The sequence below is a fragment of the Cervus canadensis genome, chromosome 8, assembly GCF_019320065.1.
Source record: "Cervus canadensis isolate Bull #8, Minnesota chromosome 8, ASM1932006v1, whole genome shotgun sequence".
Classification (NCBI taxonomy): Eukaryota; Metazoa; Chordata; class Mammalia; order Artiodactyla; family Cervidae; genus Cervus; species Cervus canadensis.
Genome location: NC_057393.1, coordinates 12,519,909 through 12,540,291, shown reverse-complemented (window position 1 = coordinate 12,540,291; position 20,383 = coordinate 12,519,909). Strand labels below are relative to the sequence as shown.

Below are 20,383 nucleotides of genomic sequence, written 5' to 3'. Positions count from 1 at the left end.
TGGCCCTGACAGATTATCAATAGTACCAACTGTACGCATTGACTGAAACTGACCTTTTCCTAAGAGGATTTTCAAACGAACTAACAAAATAAGCTTCATAAGTATAAAAGGGTTAACAGACACTGTACATCGATCCACAACAGGGGTTAAGACCCAAAACTCGTTTGGCTTGAGGAAGCGTGAAAATGAAAGAGCATGGACGCCCTAACACTTATAAACCCTAAATAAGAATCTATTGAAAGACCAGAGAATACATTTGCACCCCTTGTAATGGCAACGTAATAAATGCCTCTTGAACAGATCAGGACACACACAAGTTTTCCCAACAGTGCCGCCGACTCAAGCACCCATATGGAAATAATCGCAAGCAGCAGCGCAACAGTGGGGGGGGAGGGGGGGGACCACGATGGATCTGGAAGTTCAGAGACCTTGGTGTTAGGCTTCTAGCTCAACAACTCACTCCCAGAGTGACCTTGGGCAAACCAGTCTCCCTAGGCCTCACTTTCCTAATCTTTGAGAGAAACTTCAAGTCTCTCTTATAGTATTAACTCTGTCCCAACTTCCTTGTGACTCGGAGTAGGCTTCGCAGCTGCCAATAATCAATGCCAAAATAAAAAGAAAAAAAAATAGGGAACGAGTTAAATGGGTCAGAGTCCCCGAAGCGGATAAGAGGGGTCGGAGGGGGAAGTGGACCCTGGGCCGGCAAAGCACGGCGCTGAATTCTGGGGCGCGGAGGCGTCCGCAGGAGGGCCCGGAGGTGGGCCTGCCAGGCCTCCCGGCCCGGCGGGAGGTGGAGCCGAGGTTCTCGCGTGCATTGTCCCCGGGAGGGAGCCATGTTTCCTCCTCCCCGGCACTCCCAGATGGCGGCTGGGGACGCGGGGCCGAAGCGCACAAGGCCCCGTGGTCTCGGGTGAGGGGGTGCCCAGCAAAGGCGGGGAGAGAGAGAGGAGCTCGGGCCCGGGTCGGCTTGTCTCCGGAGCCGCGACGCGCCACCCTGCCCCCCGAGACTCACCGGGCGGCGGCGGGAGGAAGGCCAGCCCCGCAGAGAGACGGTTCCCGACTCCGCGCCTCCCACCCTCGCCGCTCAACCTCCCATGTCGGTTGGAGCGAGAAGGGATACCATACCCAAACCCAGGCTGGGTCGGCGGCGGGCAGGCCGCAGGGGCCTCCCGTGCAGCCACAGTCGGGCGGTCGCACACCGCGCACCAGGCCCGGGCCCCCTCGACCTCCGAGGCCTCGGGCCGCCCCAGTCCGGCGCGCTCCGATCCCCTCCTCACCGTTGGCGCGCTTGAGGGCATTTTCCGGCCTCTGGAAATAGGCCGGCATCTTGGCGGCAGGCTCAGTTCACCCGGCGTCAGCGAATCCTCGGGGTCCCAGACCGGGAGAGGAGACGAAGGGGAACCAGCGCGAGGCTCCACGCGCCTCGCCAGCAGTCGCCCGCGCCCAGCCGGCCAAAGACGGAAAGGAAGAAGCCACGTGACCCGCCCTGCGCGGCGGCGCCGCCGCCGCTTAGGCCCCGGATGTAGGGGGCAGGCCTCCGGCACGCCCCGCCCCCGCCCCCCGCGCGCAAGCGCGTTGGCGTCACGCGCGCCGGCTGACGTGGCGGCTGTGCTCGGCTGACGGGCGCTCGGGTTCCACCTCCACACGCTGGCGAAATGTACGTTGGCAAGCGGGTTCTCAGGCCCCTAGCTCCTCGAGTGAGAATAGGGGTGAGAAAGATGCATTTTGGGTCAGAGCTACTATCTGGCGAGAAAGCGCTGTCTTCCTCTCATATGATTTGTGCGGAGTCCTGCAAAATTAGAATCAAGTCTCATTCGCCTCAGTTCGGTTTCGTTCAGTCAGCTCAGTCGTGTCCGACTCTTTGCGACCCCATGGATTGCAGCACGCCAGGCCTCCCTGTCCATCACCAACTCCCCGGAGCTTACTCAAACTCCTCTCCATCGAGTCGGTGATGCCGTCCAACCATCTCATCCTCTGTCATCCCCTTCTACCGCCTTCAGTATTTCCCAGCATCAGGGTATTTTCCAGTGAGTCGGTTCTTGGCATCAGGTGGCCAGAGTATTGGAGTTTCATTCGCCTGGGGAAGGGAATGATCTAACTTGAAAGTGAAAATTAGTCGCTCAGTCCTGTCCAACTCTCTGCGACCCCATGGACTGTAGCCCGCCAGGCTTCTCTCCCTGGAATTCTCCAGGCAAGGATACTGACTTGGCTGAGTTAAAATACCAAATTTATTCACTTAACACAAATGCGTTGAGCACATATCATTAGGCCAAGGATGTCCACCTCTAGTGGAGACCTGTCACATGACGACTAGCATGGGGAGGAGAGTTGCAATAAGTAACTAAACAACTAAGCAGGCTTTTTTCACATCTAGATAAAATTCTAAAGTTGGTGACACAGAGAGTGCCCGGGGCCTCAGAAAAGGCTTGTATTGAGCCAAGACCTGAAGGTTGGGATATACTGGAGACAACAGTCTGGCGTGGGGAGAAAAGAACATGCAGCAGACCAGACCCTCAAAATATTTGAAAATACATGGGAGTGTCGTCGCCTTGATGTTAAGCATACACATACTGCATACACACCTAAGAAAAGGTTTGTGAAAGGTTAATGAAAAAATTCTGGAATAGGCCCTTCGCTACAGATCTTCTATTTTTGATGAACAACTTTAATGTTCAAACATTATACCTAGAACTTGAAAGCCATTTCTAATTACTCAAAATGAGTTCTCGGACTTGCCTGGCAGTGGTCCAATGGTTAAGACTATGCACTTCCACTGCCGGGGCATGGGTTCCATCCCTGGTCAGGGAAACACAAGATCCTGCATGCCCTGCAGCTTGGCCAAAAAAATTAAGTTCGTGCTCGCTTCGGCAGCACATATACTAAAAAAATTAAAATAAGTTCAGAAGAAAAATTCAGAAAGCAGCAGTGGAATAAATTGTTGCAAATTTATTACACATTTTGTAATAATGAGCGATAAAGAACCTGCCTACAAAAGAGGAGACCACCTGTAATGCAAGAGATATGGATTTGATTCCTGGGTGGAGACGACCACCTGGAGAAGGGAATAGCAAATCATTCCAGTATTCTTGCCTGAGAAATCCCATGGACAGAGGAACCTGGCAGGCTACAGTCCATGGGTTCACAAGAGTCAGACACGAAATTAGTGGCTAAACTCACCACCGCAATAATAGATGGGATGTGTAAATTAATGAGAGTACCACATTAATGAATGAGAAAACTATAGTATATACATACCAAAAGCATTTCCCCCTCATTCCTTCTGCCTCAGCAAAGAGGTTTTTCTACTTATCACTAGAAAGTATTTGAGAAATGCAGACATAGACAAAAAATAATTCACAAATTCTAAAAAAAAAAATTTTACTTTAAAATTCATTTCATTCCTCCAAATGATTAGATCACCCTGAGCTTACTCCTCAAAAAATAAGAGCAAAGTTGAGCAGTAAGTATTAAAAAGCCATGGGAACTGTTTTATAGGACGAGATCAAGAGACTTATTTGTGTATTCAATAATTAAGTCAAAATTAAAGAGCTAAACATAAAAGCAAATATAGCTTTTAAATGCTGTATATAGAAAACTTTTTCAGTAGACCAGAGAGATACATAACAGAATAAAATAAAAAGAAACCTGGCCTAAGTATCAAAAAAGCTTTCCAACATTCTTAACTTTCCATTTTCAAATCTCAAAGAAAATGGTAAAATGATTATTGATTATTACTCATTATTTGGTAGACCTGAAACAAAATACTAGAAAATTGGAAGGTAAAATGAAATCCAATGTTTCTACATCTTCATTCTTTTCTCTTTGAAGTTATTTTAAAAGTACAGTCAACCCTCTGCACCCACAGCTGTGGAGTTCTGCATCCTCAGATTCAACCAGACATGCATCAGAAATATTCAGAAGGGAATTCCCTGAAGGTCCAGTGGGTAGGACTCTGCACTTTCACTGATGAGAGTCCAGGTTCAGTCGCTGGCTGGGGAACTGAGATCCCACATGTCATGTGGCATGGCCAAAAAAATAAAATGCCTTAAAAGAGAGAGCAACTGATAGAAAGAAAGAAAATATTTGGGAAAAAAAACGTTCCAGAAATTTCAAAAAGCCTAATTTGAATTTGTTACTGGCAGCTATTTAGATAGGTTTACACCGCATTAGGGCTTTTTCCCAGGTGGCACTAGTGGTAAAGAACCTGCCTACCAGTGCAGGTAGACATAAGAGACATGGGTTCAGTATCTGGGTTGGGAAGGTCCCCTGGAGGAGGGCATGGCAATCCACTCCAGTGTTCTTGCCTGGAGAATCCCATGGACAGAGGAGCCTGATGGGCTGCAGTCCACAGGGTCGAAAAGAGTCAGACACGACTGAAGCAACTTAGCACTCACACTACATTGAGAGTTATACGTAATCTAGAGATTATTTAAATTATATAGGAGGATGTGATAGGGTTACCTGCAAGTCCTATGCCATAAGACTTGAGTATTAAATATTTTGATATGTGGTGGGAACTGGAACCAATTCCTTATAGATACCAAGGGAAGACTACATTTGAAGCATTTGGTAATATGTCAACACCAAATGGGGCTTCCCTGGTGGCTCAGTGGTAAAGAATCTGCCTGCAATGCTGGAGACCCCAGTTCAATCCCTGGGTCTAGAAGATTCCTTGGAGGGGGGCATGGCAACCCACTCCAGTCCTCTTGCCTGGAGAATCCCATGGACCTGGTGGACTTCAGTCCATAGGGTCACACAGAGTCGAATATGACTGAAGCAACTAAGTAGCAGCAGCAGCAATAACAAAGGACTATTTAAGTGCCTGAAAAGTATTTAGAGTCTGTTACCATGTTTTTGAATGAGTAAAGGTATAATGTCAATTTCCGGGATAAATTTACCTATTAAACTCAACTAGCAGGCATTCAGTACCAGCTAACAGCCATAACGTTAGATGCTGGGGATAAAGACAAGCACGATGCCTCCTTTCACAGAGATGATGATTCACTAGTGAAAATAGACTAGTACACAAAGAAGGACAAGATGGGATCTATTCTGGGCCTGGAGAAAAGCATAATTACTTGCTGTTGATTAATGCTCACTTAGTGGAAAACAAGCAACCTGAATAATGCTAAAAGCCACTCAGGAAGTGGCGAAAGGAAGTAATCAGTCTGATGAAGGTTTTTTTCTCCCCCTAATCAATCTAGTTTATACTGTATATGACTGGATAATTTCTCTAATACAGTGTTTTGTAGGATTTTTCTGACTTGAGTGGAATAAATAAGGTCCTTCAAAAAAAAAAAAAGTTGTTAAGGGTACAACTGAAGTACTACTTTATACATATTTGCAACATAATACTTCACAGCTTTAAAACAAGTATCATGCTTCACAATTTACTGAAATGCTTTCACATTCATTGTTTACAAGAATGCTATAATGAAGATATTTGTACTGATGAACATAATAAATTTCAGAGTTAAACCAAGGTTCACATTTATACATTCATTCAGCAAACCATTACTATGTGTCAGACTTGAAAGGCAGGCACTCTATAGGTAGGTATGCAGCGCTAAGCAGGACAGATTTGGTTCCTGCTTTCTCAGACTTTGCAGTCAAGAAAGAGGAAAACTCTGAACACTCATCAGAAGCTCCATGGAGGGAATTCCCTGGCGACCCAGTGGTTAGGACACCATGCTTTCAGTGCCCAGGGCCCAGGCTCAATCCCTGGTCAGGGAACCAAGATCCTATAAGATGTACCAGGTAGCCAAAAAAAAAAAAAAAAAGCCACATGGAGACAGAATCCACTCCAGCCCAGGCTGCCATTGTCTCTCTAGACCCATCTCTCACCACTCTCAATGTCTATCAGTGCCTGAAACAGCCCTCTCCCACCTCCAACCCAGTGCATGCCATCACTTCACTTGGAAATTCACCACCACCCGTTCCTTACTCTGGCAACAAGAACCTATTTCTCCTTCACATTAAATGTCACTTCTGCCAGGATTCTTCCCTGGCTCCCAGATTAATTTAGATACCAAGGCATTGAGCACCAATAACATCCTCTCTTAGCGCTGACCATACTTCAGTGTAATTGCTTGCAGACTGTAAGCTCTGAGAGGGGAAGGACCATATACATGTTGTTCACCACTGTATCCCCAATGCCTGGCAGAGCATCAGGCAGCAAGATGCTCTCAAAAGATGTTGGAGAGAGAAATGAATAAATCCTTATGTAAACACATAGAATACATTTTCCTATAATACTCATGGGGCAGTAACAAGTTTAAAGGCCAGTGTATGTCATGTTTCACTCATAGAGCATCTACCCATCTACACAGAGCATTCACTATCCCTAAGCTTCACATGCAAATATTAAAGGAGAAACAATAATATTCTTCACCCAAAGCTCCTAATTACACTGATTCCAGACCTCCAACTGTGCCCAAGTTCATTCATGATTTTCTGAGGTCAGTGTTCAAAGATACCATGCTTTCCTGCAGTATATATCCCTTTCCCCTCACCACCATCATTACCTAACTCCTGCTAATACTTCAAGCCTCAACCCAAAGTCTTTCTCTGCAAAGCCTCTTCTGCCAGCCGGGGCTGTCCCTTTGCCATGGTCTTTGCTCAAGTCACCGTTAGCTCCATCACCCAGGCCAGTCATGAGCACTCTGCAGCTTCTGCAACCCTGGCAAGGGATGGCTGCGTTTCTCCAAACCACTGGCAACTGGAGGTGGATCCATGACCAACTAGCTCAACCTACTAACTTTATTCCAGAGCACGCTTTCTGTATCTCCTTCTCTCTCTCCCTCTTCCCTTAAATTCTCACTTCTGATGCTCACACATCAGTCTAGGCCATGTGTGTTTCCTCCATGCTATGGTCCTTTCTCTTCAGTCATCTACCAATCCCAGGTCATACCCCCTCATTCCTTGGCTGTTAGTTCTGGTTCCCTGTCACTCTCTCCAACACAACCATTGTAATGATTGGTGGGCTCTATACCCAAGTAATTGATCCTGGCAGATATCCTGGCCACCTGGCCTTCACCATTGTGTCCTCTACCTGACCTCAGTCACTCACACACCCGTTGATACCCTAGAGTCTAGACCAAGAGTCAGCACTCTTTCTATAAAGGGCCAGGTAGTAATTATTTTAGATTTTGTGGGCCATGAAATACCTTCAATTCTTGGAGCAACTGTTCTTGCTAAAAGGATAATAGCCTTTTTTCTTTTTTAATTTGAAAAACCATTCTTATCTCAAGGCTGTATAAAAACAGGCTGCAGGCCCAGATTTAACCTGCAAGGCCATAGTATGCTAACCTCTATCCAGATCCTGTCACACTAACTATCTCAGTTCCCAAATCTAGATTTCAAGCATATTACTTTCTGACCACCCCCTGCTGTTTGGTTAATGCTATCAGACCCCAACTGGAACAGCCTTGCTGTTTGACTGGGATTTATTTGCAATCCATTCATCCATTGTACCTCTTTTCTGTGCTCTCATCCCCCATGTCCTCTGTTTCCCTCCAGACCCAACTTCTTCCTTATTTATTAATTTATTTTGGCTGCACCTGGTCTCAGCTACAGCTACAGCACGTGGGGTCCTCAATCTTCGGCACGGCATGCAGGATCCCTAGTTGCAGCATGTGGGATCCAGGGCCCTGACCAGGGATCAAACCCAGGCCCCCTGCATTGAGCACGGAGTTTCCCCCAGCCATGGAAGTTCCTCCAGGCCCAAGATGGACTCCATCATTTAGTTATTGTCTGCTCAGTTCTCTATTTTACCCCAAACCCTGGCCAATCCAACCCTCCACCTACTCTTGCCTGCAACCTCATATGATTGGAGATGAAGGCAGAGCCACGTCGAGAAGTCTCACTTCAAATTCACGACCACAAGCCTCAATGAGCGCCAATGCTGCTGCTCACCCATCCTACTGCACTTCTCTTGGCCATGCTCTCACTCTCCTAGATGATCAGTTCATACATTTTCCTCTCTCTAACCTCCAGGCCCTCCTTTCTCTACTGTCCATCGATGGCTGAGAGAAAATAGAGGAGAAGTTAGAGAACTTTGGCACTCTGCCATCTGCTGCCCACCTTCATCTGTGCTCAGACTCCTTCCCTCCTATTACCATTCATCGGTGCTCCTATCTAGGGTCAGCCCTTACCTACCAACGCGTTGGATTCCATCTCCTCTCACATACGGAGATGACTGCCATATCCTCTCTAAGAGACTTTCTCCACTTGACTTCCAGGAACCTCCTTTCCTGATTTCCTTCTCACCTCTGTCTGTTCCTCGTCCCTCTGACCTCTAAGGTTGAAAAGTCCCGGGGGTCAGTTCCTGGACCTTGTCCCTCCTCTAACTGCCTTTATCTCTTGGTTCTAGCTCATGGTTCTAGATGCTTTTGCTGTAAGCATCTTTGCCACAAGCATTTTTGCCCAAATATTTTTACCTCATAACTAATTGGCCATAGGCAATTTTGCTATAAAAGATAAAAACAGTGGGGGGAAAAAAAACTAAAAGAACAAAAAGTAAAGGAGAGACATCACCTGGTAGCTCGATAAAGACATCAGTAATGTTACTGACTGGACAGTCAGTCCAGCTAATGCATTTCAACTCATTGAAACCAAACTGTCAAACCCCAAACTGTCAACTGGTTATTATATCCTTCATGGCAAAATTGTCTTATGGCCAATTTGCAGCGAAAATGCTTGCAGCAAAGACACTGACAGCAAAGGCACCCAAGATACTAGCTCATAGCTTTACAAATCACGTCTGTGCTGTCAAGTTACAAAACTGTATCACCAGCACTTGACCTCTTTTCCTGAAAGCCCAGCTCACACCCAGATGTCTATTTGAAACATCCATTAAATGTCTGACACGCAATGTACACCAGCCTGCCCCAAACCAGACGCCAGGTCTCTCTGGCTCCATCCTGCTCTTCTTCTCACCATCCCCCAGAGAATAATTACCCTATTTTTCTGGTTGCTTAAGCCACAAAAACATTAAAGACATCCTTGACTCCACTCTTCTCTGTCATAGCCCCACGTCCAATCAGCCCATCAACAAATCCCACACACACCACTTCCACAGCTCTCCAATGATGGTCTGAGTCACCATCACTTCTGAGCTGGAGTGTATGATAACCAGCAGGCTTGTCTTTCTCTTTTCATCTGCCCCCCTCCCTGTTTTTCTCCACAAAGCAAGGAGGGGGATCCTTTTCAAAACAAAAGTGAGGTGATCGTGTCAGTCTCCTAATCAAGACCCTCTTGAGGCCCCCAGATCACTCTGTGAAAGTCAGTCCTTATAATGACCTGCAAGACCCAACACAGCCCCTTCTCTTCCCTTGTCCCTCTCACGTCATGCCAATGTCACCTTTTCAGCGATGTCTTCTCTCACCTCTTTAAAGCAATAATAACCTCCCTTCTTTCTATACTTCTTAGCACACTTCTAGTCTTTCATGTCCTCCATAACATTTATTTACTACCATTTGACCCCTGATATATTTTATGAGTTTATTTCTTTACTGTCTGCCCCTCTAAAAGGGAAGTTTTTTGTTTGTTTGCTTGTTTGACTGTGCCATGTGGCCTGTGGGACTTTAGTTCCCTGACAAGGGATCGATTCCAGGCCTTCAGCAGTGAGAGCAAGGAGTCTTAACCACTGGACCATCAGGGAATTTCCTAGAATATAAGCTTGATGAGGGCAGGGATTTATGTCTGTTTTGTCCAACTGCTGTATCAGTTGCACCAGTAACAGTACCTCACTCAGAGTAAATACTCAGTAAGTCAAAGTCATTTGAATAAATGACAGTTGGTTAAAGCAAGCCTTCTATATTATAATTGCCCATCTGCACATTTCTGCTGTGTCACCTTGGAAGTCCCTTGAAGGTAGTGACTGGGACTGTTCATCTTTGTATCTGGACGGTGCCTGGCTCATGGTCACATCCAGAAAGTGTTTGGTGTGTGTTTCAGAGCAAATCGGTGGCACCAATGCTTTATGATAACAAACTAGGTCCAAAACCTCACAGCCTGGCGTTCCGCACCTTGAAAATGTCCAGCTGGGGTTGGGAAGCTTTTAAACAGTGGTGTGCCCAGGGCACATGTGGAGTGCCCTGTGCTTATGCCAGGCAGTTCTCACCTCCCTGAAAGTTCGAGTTCTGCAAATTTAAAGCAGGAACTTGCAATTCAGATTCAGTCGAGTATATTTTTTAGCAGAAACATGTCCTGGTGATATATTATTATTGATTGGGAAACATGCATCTTACACTCAGGAGTCTTCAGTTAACATTCTACTTGCCTTGGGGCTTCCCTGGTGGCTCAGTGGTAAAGAACTCACCTGCCAGTCAGTGCAGGAGACACGAGTTCAATCCCTGGTCCAGGAAGATCCCACAGGCCGAAGAGCAACTAAGTCCGTGCTCCACAACTACTGAGCCTGTGCACTAGAGCCTGGGAGCCCATGTGACCTGGAGCCTGTGTGCCCTCGAGCTTGTGCTCCACAACAAGAGAAGCCAGCACAATGAGAAGCCCACACGCAGAAACAAAGAGGCGCCCCCGCTCTCCGCGACTAGAGAAAAGCCCTTGCAGCAGCGAAGACCCAGCACAGCCAAAAATAAAAAAATTAATTAATTTTAAAAGAATTAAAAAATATTCTGCTCGCCTGTAGAAGAAAACTGAAGGGAGAAACAGGGGCTTGTTTATGGGACATGGAATACATGCTCACACAGGCCAAGGTTGGCATGCCATGGAGCCCAGCTACTGCAGGGGAACTTGGGAGATTATGCTCAAAGCTACACAAACCAACTGCAGCCAAGAAAGCAGAATGAGTAAGACACTGTGCATAGTGGTTTTGGGTGTGGTTTGAAACAAGGCTTCTCTGTGAAGCATGTTAAACATGATTAGAAGGAACCCTGGAACATGTAGACTTTTATCTTGGGTTTGTGGATGTTAGATTATCTTCACATGGACCTTTTCATTGTGTTATCTTCTCACGGAGCAGCTAAAACAGTCCCTCCACACAGGGCCCTTTCCTAAAGACCAGCCCATTTTAATTCTCCGCAGAGCATTCAGCACTAACAGGGAGTTTTCTTTGTTACCTTGGTTACTATCTGTCTTACTATGCTACATAGTAAGCTTTAAGAGGTCAAGTTTGTCTTGTTCACCATTGTATCTCCAACTCCTAGAACTATGCCTGGCACAGGGCAGGCATTCCATAAATATGAGACGTGTGAATAAATGAAAGAATGGAGGCTGTGGTAGACAGACTTGTAAGATGTGGTTTATGCAGCCTGTGTAATACCTAAGACTGTAAATGTGATGGGTATTACTGCTGTGCTTCCCTGGTAACTCAGATGGTAAAGAATCTGCCTGCAATATAAGAGACCCGAGTTTGATCCCTGGGTTGGGAAGATCTCCTGGAGAAGGGAATGGCAACCCACTCCAGTATTTTTGCCTGGAGAATCCCATGGATGAAGGAGCCTGGTGGGCTACAGTCCATGGGTTCGTAGAGTCAGACTGAGCGACTAACATTTTCACTTTTTTTTTAGGTTATATTATGTGTCACAATTGACTTTAAGAAGGGGAGATTGGGACTTCCCTGGTGGCCCAGTGGATAGGAGGGACTCCGTGCTTCCACTGCAGGGGGCCCAGACTTGATCCCTGGTCAGTGAAATATCCTGCATGCTACACGATGTGGCCAAAGAAAAAGGGGGCCGGGTACATTATTTGGGTGGGCCTAACTAATCACATGAGGTCTTTAAATCTGGGTCTCAAAGTCAGAGGCAGAGGAGGGAAGAGATTCAAAGCATGAGAGTATCTGGAGGGAGCTACACAAAGAAAAACTGTGGCGGGGGTGGAGGACGGTCTAGAAGCTGAGAGCATCTCCCAGGCAAAAGTCCTCCTGTGAACAGAGGTCTCAGTCTGCGAGGAACTGAATTCTGTCAACAACTTGGATGAGCTTGGAAGCCAATTCTTCCCTGAAGCCTCCAGAAAGGAAGGCAGCCTGGCCATCAAGTCCCTGAACAGAGAGCCATCACCCAAATCTACAGAACCGGGAGCTAAGCAGTGGGTATTGCTTTAAGCCTCTGTTTGTGGTCACCTGTGACACAGCAAGAGAAAACGAATCCAGAGTCCTTAACAGTTTTCTCCACAGTAACTCACAGAAGAAAAAAGACTAAAACACTCTGGAGTCTGCTTTGCAGGAGGTGAAAACTGAGGTACAAGCTCAATGGAGGAAAAGAGCGAGACTGTAATTAAGGTGTACCTACAAATTCAGACAGAGCCAAAGAGCTCTGAGCTGAGACTCTCTGAGACTGTGAACATGTACTCCACATTGGTGTTTTTAGAAGTATAAGTATGTTTCATTTCCTCGGGGACCAGGATTATAAATACATCTCAGTTCTTCCTATGAGCACATCAGATTTGGAGTCAATTGTGGCTTAAAACCCCAGCTTTGCCATTTGACTTGACATTGAGCAGGTAATTTCTCTGAGGCTTAGATGTATCAGCTCTGAAATAAGCATGATGAGGTTGTCGTGAGGTTGAGTGAGATACTACATGTATGGTTCTCAGCACCAACGCTGACACAAGCTCTCTAGAAAACATTTCCACATATATGCATACAAGATGGATAAAATAATCAGTGCTTGAAATATTCATAGCCTCTTTCTGCCCCCTTGACTGCTAAACTATTCTGAAGTTGACTAATGAGCATTCCCTGCTTCCCTTCCCCCTGTTTTCTAGATATTTTATTTTATTTATACTTTATTTGCCAGATACTTTATTTGGTATGCGGAGTAACCAATTGACCAATCAGGAGGACAACTGGAGAAATTGGGTAGGAGATTCAAGGAAAGGGATGAGATGAGAGACAGAGGGAGATTAAGGGGGTGGGAAAACAGGTTAATGGAAGTGAAAAGGAAAGAAGAGAGAAAATGAAAATAATGGAAAAAGTTATTTGTAAGGAAGAGTAGAAAGAGATATGAGAACCCGTGCCAGATGAGTGAGAGACATAATTTCCCAAAATACGAGGGAGTCAGTGCCAATATAAATACATGATTGAATAACTAAATAGATGAGAGTAAATAGATTTCCCGAGGAGAATTCTACATAATTTATATAGATACTTTGCCCTCAAGAGAGTGGAGCATAACCCTCCACTCTTTAGGCATGGGCCATGCATCGTGACTTCTATCCAAAGAGAACAGTACAGAAAAGGGGGTGGGGGGTGTCTTTACAACAAACACAACCTCAGCCAGGTGGGCAAGGTTTCGTAAGATGTGATGAGAACTGCACTTGACCTCTGTGGTCTTCCTCCCCCTAAATGCATAACCCAGTCTTATCATGAGAAAAACATCAGACAAACCCTAACCGAAGGGCAGTTTCTAGAATACCTGGCCACCACTTCTCAAAACTGTTAAGGTGATCAAAATCATGGAAAGTAGAGCCAAGAGGACCCTAAGGACACACATTGACTAAATAGGTTATCCTCACTAGAAACCCGAAACAAAAAGAATTAGGTAAAAATTATGGAAATCTGAATTAAATATGGACTTCAGTTACTAATATATCAACATTGGTTCCTTTTTAGTTCATTTTTTAGTTATGACAAGTTTACTATTGTGATATAAGATGTTAATAATAGGAGAAATCGGGTGAGGAATATATAGTAATCTGGGGCTTCCCCGGTGGCTCAGTGGTAAAGAAGCCACCTGTAATGCAGGAGACCTGGGTTCAATCTCTGGGTCGGGAAGATACCCTGAAGGAGGGCAAGGCAACCCACTCCAGCACTCTTGCCTGGAGAATCCCAGGGATAGAGGAGCCTGGCAGGCTGCAGTCCATGATGTCCGTCCATGATGTCCCGACGAGTCGGGCAAGACTGAGCGTGCACACTGCCATGCACACATATATTAATCTCAGTATTATCGGTACAACTTTTCTGTAAACTGAAAACTGTTCTAAAACAAAACGTTTATCCCAGATTTCAGCACCAAAAAAATTTTTTAATTAAAAATTATAAGTGAAATGTTTAAAAAATATGAGCGGAAATAAATTTTAAGACATTATCACTGAAGGCAATAAATCTATGGTTTTTAATGTTCTTTGAAAAATGCAAATAAAGATCAGAATTCATTTTAACTGCATTTTCTTTACTGAACTGTTTCTTTTAATGTGACACAACTCCAAAGCTGGACTTCTTGGGGCCTAGGTTCCAATATAAGCATCCCGAAACCTTGAAGAATACAAGAAGAACGACCTCCTCTTGGCGATATTCTGGAAGCCTCGAATAGGCTGGAAGCCAGTTAACCATCAAGACAGTGTCAGGGTAGCTGACTGAACCCCCTTCCAGAGGTGACTTTCTAGTCCCCAGGCAGGCCTGGAATCCCTCAAAAGAGCTGCCACCCACCCCGCCAAAGAAGTTCTTGGCTGACATGGTGCCTAATCTCTGCTTAAATCCAATTATTGAAACAGATGAAAAGAAGTGCCACACTTGGCGCACAGGGACGTGGGCATTGGAACATTTGTGGGAAACACTGGGTCCCTTGTCCACGTGCTCGGAGGGTTTGGGCATTTTCCAAACCTGTATCAATGCCAGTGATTTCTTACTCTTTTCCTGGGGAGCAAGGAACAAGCAGGCTGTGCAAACCAGCTGTAGCAGGCCAGAGACCGCCATCCGGAGAGACGCCTGCTGAGAAGCTTAGGCCGGGGCTGCTGTCTAGGAAGTCGGGTTTGGAGGTTGTTCCTGCCATTCCCAGAGTTGATGAGTGACTGTGCCTGAACTATTCACACACGAAATGGGGTTCACATTGAACACCTGTTTCCTTGTGAGAGGCTGGAATTTTGGTATGCGTTGGGCAGGAAGTGCCTCTGTGACCAGCCCTCAATAAAAGCCTTGCATCTCTAATGAGCTTCCCCGATGGACAACATTTCACATGTGCTGTCACTGCGTGTCACTGGAGAAGCCAAGTGCATCCTACGTGACTCCACTAGGAGGTGATTCTTGGAAGACTGGACCTGGTCTCCTCCAGCTATCACCCTGTGCCTTTCCCCTTAGCTGTCTGGCTTGGATCCTCCAGCAATAATAAATTACAGCCTTGAGCATAGCTATGTGCTGAATCCTGTGAGCCCCCACACAAGTCATTGAACCTGGGGTGGTCTTGGAGATGCTCTCCACATCGGGGTGATAGCATTAGTTTATTATAAAAGAGAGACGTGGAAGTTACTTACATGATGAAATATTTCAGTGGAATGGGCAGATGCCATTTTAATAGTGATTTATTTCAGTCTATAGGCTTCCCAGGTGGCACTAGTGATAAAGAACCCACCTACCAATGCAGGAGGCACAGAGACATGGGTTCAATCCCCGGGTTGGGAAGATCCCCTGGGGGAGGACATGGCAACCCACTCCAGTATTCTTTCCTGGAGAATCCCATGGACAGAGGAACCTGGTGGACTGCGGTCCAAAGGGTCGCAGAGAGTCAGAGGTGACTTAGCACGTACTTTTAAAGAATGTCACCACGTCCAAATGAAAAATAATCTTTGTCGACTAGAACTACTTTGGTGCGTCCATATTCTGGGAGAAGAAATTTATCTCCAACTTTCTTAGTAACTGATTGAATCTCTCTACCCCTTCCCTTAGAACCCAATCCAGCAACTACTACTGTTGCTTGCAATACTTTTCCTTGCAATTTTTTTATGGAAGCATAATGCCGCCACTGGCTAGTTTCTGCTGCACTCTTTTTAACTAATACTTGGACAAAGAAGGAAAGAAACTTCCTAAATGCCTGTCCTGCCATGACTCCGGCCACTGTAGTTTAGTTCATTCTCTCCACAAGGCTACTCTTATCTATAACATTAGCATAAAGATTTTTCTTGGTCCAACCCTTATTAAGACAAACACAGAGGAAAATAAGATTAGCTCCATTTGATCACTAAGAAAACAAGCCCAGAGAAGACTGATTTAACAGTAATGAGGGGCAAAGCTAGGATTAGAACTCAAGTTTGTGTTGCCACACCCAGTGTGATAACTTTTGGTTATCACCAAAAGTTGGGGTGCCTCTCCTCTCTCCACCCTCTGCTTCTTCCTCTTGACTGTGGAGAACCTGTCTGGCAGGTCTGACCACACCAGGAAGTAAAAGAGGAGGGAGAAAATTCCAATCACACTTTGCAGAGACAACCTCTGCACTCAATAGCCTATGTCCCCCTTCCCTCCCGGTATATACCACCATCTCCTTCCAATCCTTTGTTTCAGTATCTACTTGTCATCATCTCATCCTCATTTATTTTCTGAATGCCTCCGGAACGTGCCAGAGACGAAGGTGACACCCATGGGCCTTGGCCACAGGGGGCTGTCCCTAACTCTCTTAGAGGAAGTACTTAAGGTGCCCAGAGCAAAGCCACCTGAACAGGCAAGGAGAGGTTGTGCTCTCATCCTGCCCCAGCTCTGAGGCTTTTTTCTCTTTCCACAAGTTGGCCTCTCTAGGTCTGAAGTCCCAGAAGCAATAGATCTGGTCATGTGTCCCCTCTCTTCCGCTTTCTTGCCTGCTGTGAGATGGTCACAGATAAGAACTGTGCTCTACCATCTCCCCAGCCTTTAGTCCACGTCACAGTCTGTTTTGCAGATGCTAGCACACTGAGCAAAGGAAATCAAGTCTTACTGATTCTGCATTCTTGTTAATTTAATGGAAACTGGTTACCCAAATACCATACCAGTTAGTGTGGTAATACTGGTTAGCCCAAATACCACACAAAATTATTATGTATTTTGGGCTAACTGTGTCTTTAAGATTCAGCAAAGTGGTGAAGTGGAAAAGACAGGATATCTGGGGTCTACAGATTTAACAAATTTTCTTATTTTTTTTCTATTTACCGTGTTTCACCAAGTCTAGAAATGCCATCAATGATTAAGCACATCATTTTATGTACCATTAAGAAGAAAAACACTTCCAGTTATAATTATAGGATGTGTCCCAATTTCAGAGATTTAAAAATTTGAACTCCTGGATGCAAAGAAATATAGCATTTTTAAAATTGTGAAATAAAAGCAACAGCATGAGAAAAAAATTGCCATAGTCTTATCTACCTAAAGAAAACCACTTTTACTAACATTTTAATTTTTTTCTGTATTTTTAGTTATGGACCTTTGCTGTTGTTTAGTCACCCAGTCGTGTCCGACTCTCTGCAACCCCTTGGACTGCAGCATGCCAGGCCTCCCTGTCCCTCATCATCTCCCAGAGTTTGCCCAAGTTCATGTTTATTGCATCAGTAATGCTGTCCAGCCATCTTATCCTCTGACACCCTCTTATCCTTCTGCCCTCAATCTTTCCCAGCAACAGGGACTTTTCCAATGAGTTGTCTGTTCAAATCAGATGACCAAAATACTGGAGCTTCAGCTTCAGCATCAGTCCTTCCAGTGAATATTCAGGGTTGACCTCCCTTAAGATTGACTGGTTTAATCTCCTTGCTGTCCAAGGAACTTTCAGGAGTCTTCTCCAGCACAGTTTGAAGGCATCAATTCTTTGGCGTTCAGCCTTCTTTACAGTCCAGCTCTTAAAACCATACGTAACCACTGGGAAGACCATAGCCTTGACTATATGGATCTTTGTCAGCAGAGTAATGTCTCTGCTTTTCAACACACTGTCTAGGTTTGTCATCGCTTTCCTGCCAAGAATCAAAGCCTTCTGATTTCATGGTTGCAGTCACCTTCCTCAGTGATTTTGGAGTCCAAGAAGTGGACATCTGTCACTGCTTCCACCTTTTCCCCTTCTATTTGCCATGCAGTAATGGGGCCAGATGCCATGATCTTAGTTGCTTTAATATTTAGAGTTAAGTTGGCTCTTTCACTCTTCTCCTTCGCCCTCATCAAGAGGCTCTTTAGTTCCTCTTTGCTTTCTGCCAAAGATTAGAGTGGAATCATCCGCGTATCTGAGGTTGTTGATGTTTCTCCCACCTATCTTGATTCCATCTTATAACTCATCCAGCCCAGCATTTCTCATGGTGTGCTCAGCGTATAGGTTAAACATACAGGGTGACAGCAGACAGCCCTGTCGTACTGCTTTCTCGATCTTGAACCAATCAGTTGTTCCACACAGGGTTCTAACTGTTGCTTCTTGACCCGCACATGGACCTTACAGATAGCATATTTAAAGCCTTTATGTACTAAATATACTAATTTATAAATATTTGTAAATATATATATTTATGCACTATACCTCTACCTGCCTCCTGAGAAACCTGTATGCCGGTCAAGAAGCAACAGTTAGAACCAGACACGGAACAACAGACTGGTTCAAATTTGGGAAAAGAGTACATCAAGGCTGTATATTGTCACCCTGCTTATTTAACTTATATGCAAAGTACACCATGCAAAATGCAGGGCTAGATGAATCACAAGCTGGAATCAAGGTTGCTGGGAGAAATATCAACAACCTCAGATAGCAGATGATATCACTCTAATGGCAGAAAGCAAGCAGGCACTAAAGAGCCTCTTTATGAAGGTAAAAGAGGAGAGTGAAAAAACTGGCTTAAAACTCAACATTCAAAAAACTAAGATCATAGCATTCAGTCCCATCACTTCATGGCAAATAGATGGGGGAAAAGTGGAAACAGGGGCAGATTTTATTTTCTTGGGCTCCAAAATAACTGTGGATGGTGACTGTAGCCACAAAATTAAAAGACACTTGCTCCTTGGAGGAAAAGCTTTGACAAACCTAGATAGTATGGTAAAAACAAAGACATCACTTTGCCCCCCAAAGTCCATATAGTCAAAGCTATGGTTTTTCCACAAGGAGGAGAAGAGGACGACAGAGGATGAGATGGTTGGATGGCATCACGGACTTGATGGACATGAGTTTGTGCAAGCTCCAGGAACTGGTGATGGACAGGGATGCCTGGAGTGCTGCAGTCCACGGGGTTGCAAAGAGCTGGACACGACTGAGCAACTGAACTGAACTGAACTGATGGTTTTTCCAGTAGTCATGTATGGATGTAAGAGTTGGACCATAAAAAAGGCTGAGCGCTGAAGAATTGATGCTTTCGAACTGTGGTACTGGAGGGCTCTTGAGAGTCCCATAGACAGCAAGGAGATCAGACCAGTCCATCCTAAAAGAAATCAACCCTGAATAGTCATTGGAAGGACTATTACTGAAGCTGAAGCTCCAATACTTTGGCTACCTGATGCAAAGAGCTGACTCATTGGAAAAGACCCTTATGCTGGGAAAGATTGAGGGCAAGAGGAGAAGGGGGCAACAGAGGATGAGATGATTGGATGGCATCACTGACTAAATGGACATGAGATAGTAAAGGACAGGGAAGCCTGGCATGCTACAGTCCATGGGATTGCAAAGAGTTGGACAGGACTTAACGACTGAACAACATTTCTAAATATTTATATTTGTATTTTTATTATACAATCTACAGCCCCAAACCTTCCTTCACACTATCGCCACAGCCCGCATGCTCCTCCTCTAAGGAAACAATTGTCAGCACTTGGGTGTGCATCCCTCCCATCCTATACATGTTATATACATACACAAGTACACACAGAACTTAGAGTTTTACCAGGCAGATACCACTGAGCCACCTGGGAAACTAGCAGCACTGTAATGATAACGTTTATGGGATTATAATGAGTTAGTACAAATATGTCCACCTCACTTTCCTTCATAGCTTCATAGCATTCTGTTATGTACCACTGTTTTGATTGGCTAATTTTCACATTTGATTTTGAAGCCCAAGAAAAGAAAATCTGTCATTGTTTCCACTTTTCCCCCATCTGTTCGTCATGAAGTGATGGGACATTTATAATACTTTATTTCTGTTTATTTTTTTATGCCGGGCTTCACTGGCATGTGGATCTTAGTTTCCTGGGGTGGAACCCTCAGCCCCTGCAATGGAAGCACAGAGTCTTTGCCATTGGACCGCCAGGGAACTCCCTGTAATATTTTATTTCTTAAGCTGGGTGGTAGTCGTTAAGTTTTTCTTAGATTGGTGTGTATGTATGAAATATTTCATATTAAAATTTTTTTGAAAAGATCAAATGAGATGAAGAGTGAATTGTTACCCTATAGACTCCAAGGGCTTCCCAGGTGGTGCCAAGTGATAAAGAATCTGCCTGCCAATGCATCTCAATGCATGAGATGCAAGAGACGCAAGTTGGATCCTTGGGTTAGGAAGATCCCCTGGAGGAGGAAATGGTAGCAATCGACTCCAGTATTCTTGCCTGGGAAACCCCATGGACAGAGGAGCTGGGCGGGCTACAGTCCAGGTAAAGGCAGAGTCTGACATGACTGAGCGCCAGCGCACAGGCTAGGCTAGACTCTAAGCATCCTTCCCTGATGAGTTTTGTGTGATTTGGGTTTGGAGACACAGAGAATTCAGCAGGAAGGATCCTGGAGCCACCCAA

At 45.2% G+C, this 20,383-nt stretch overlaps 2 protein-coding genes across 2 annotated transcripts in view; both read right to left on the bottom strand.

Annotated features, from left to right (window-relative positions):
- EIF3A (eukaryotic translation initiation factor 3 subunit A) overlaps nt 1-1,474 on the bottom strand; it is a 31,060-nt gene extending 29,586 nt beyond the window's left edge. The window contains exon 1 of the mRNA XM_043475313.1: nt 1,278-1,474. Within this exon, the coding sequence (XP_043331248.1) occupies nt 1,278-1,326 (49 nt within the window). The 5' untranslated portion in view covers nt 1,327-1,474. The remainder of the gene's footprint in view (nt 1-1,277) is intronic.
- Nucleotides 1,475-15,482: 14,008 nt separating this feature from the next.
- On the bottom strand, nt 15,483-15,776 carry LOC122445789 (10 kDa heat shock protein, mitochondrial-like). The gene has a single exon (XM_043475036.1). It carries the CDS (start codon nt 15,774-15,776, stop codon nt 15,483-15,485), a length of 294 nt encoding a protein of 97 aa, XP_043330971.1.
- Nucleotides 15,777-20,383: the final 4,607 nt, after the last annotated feature.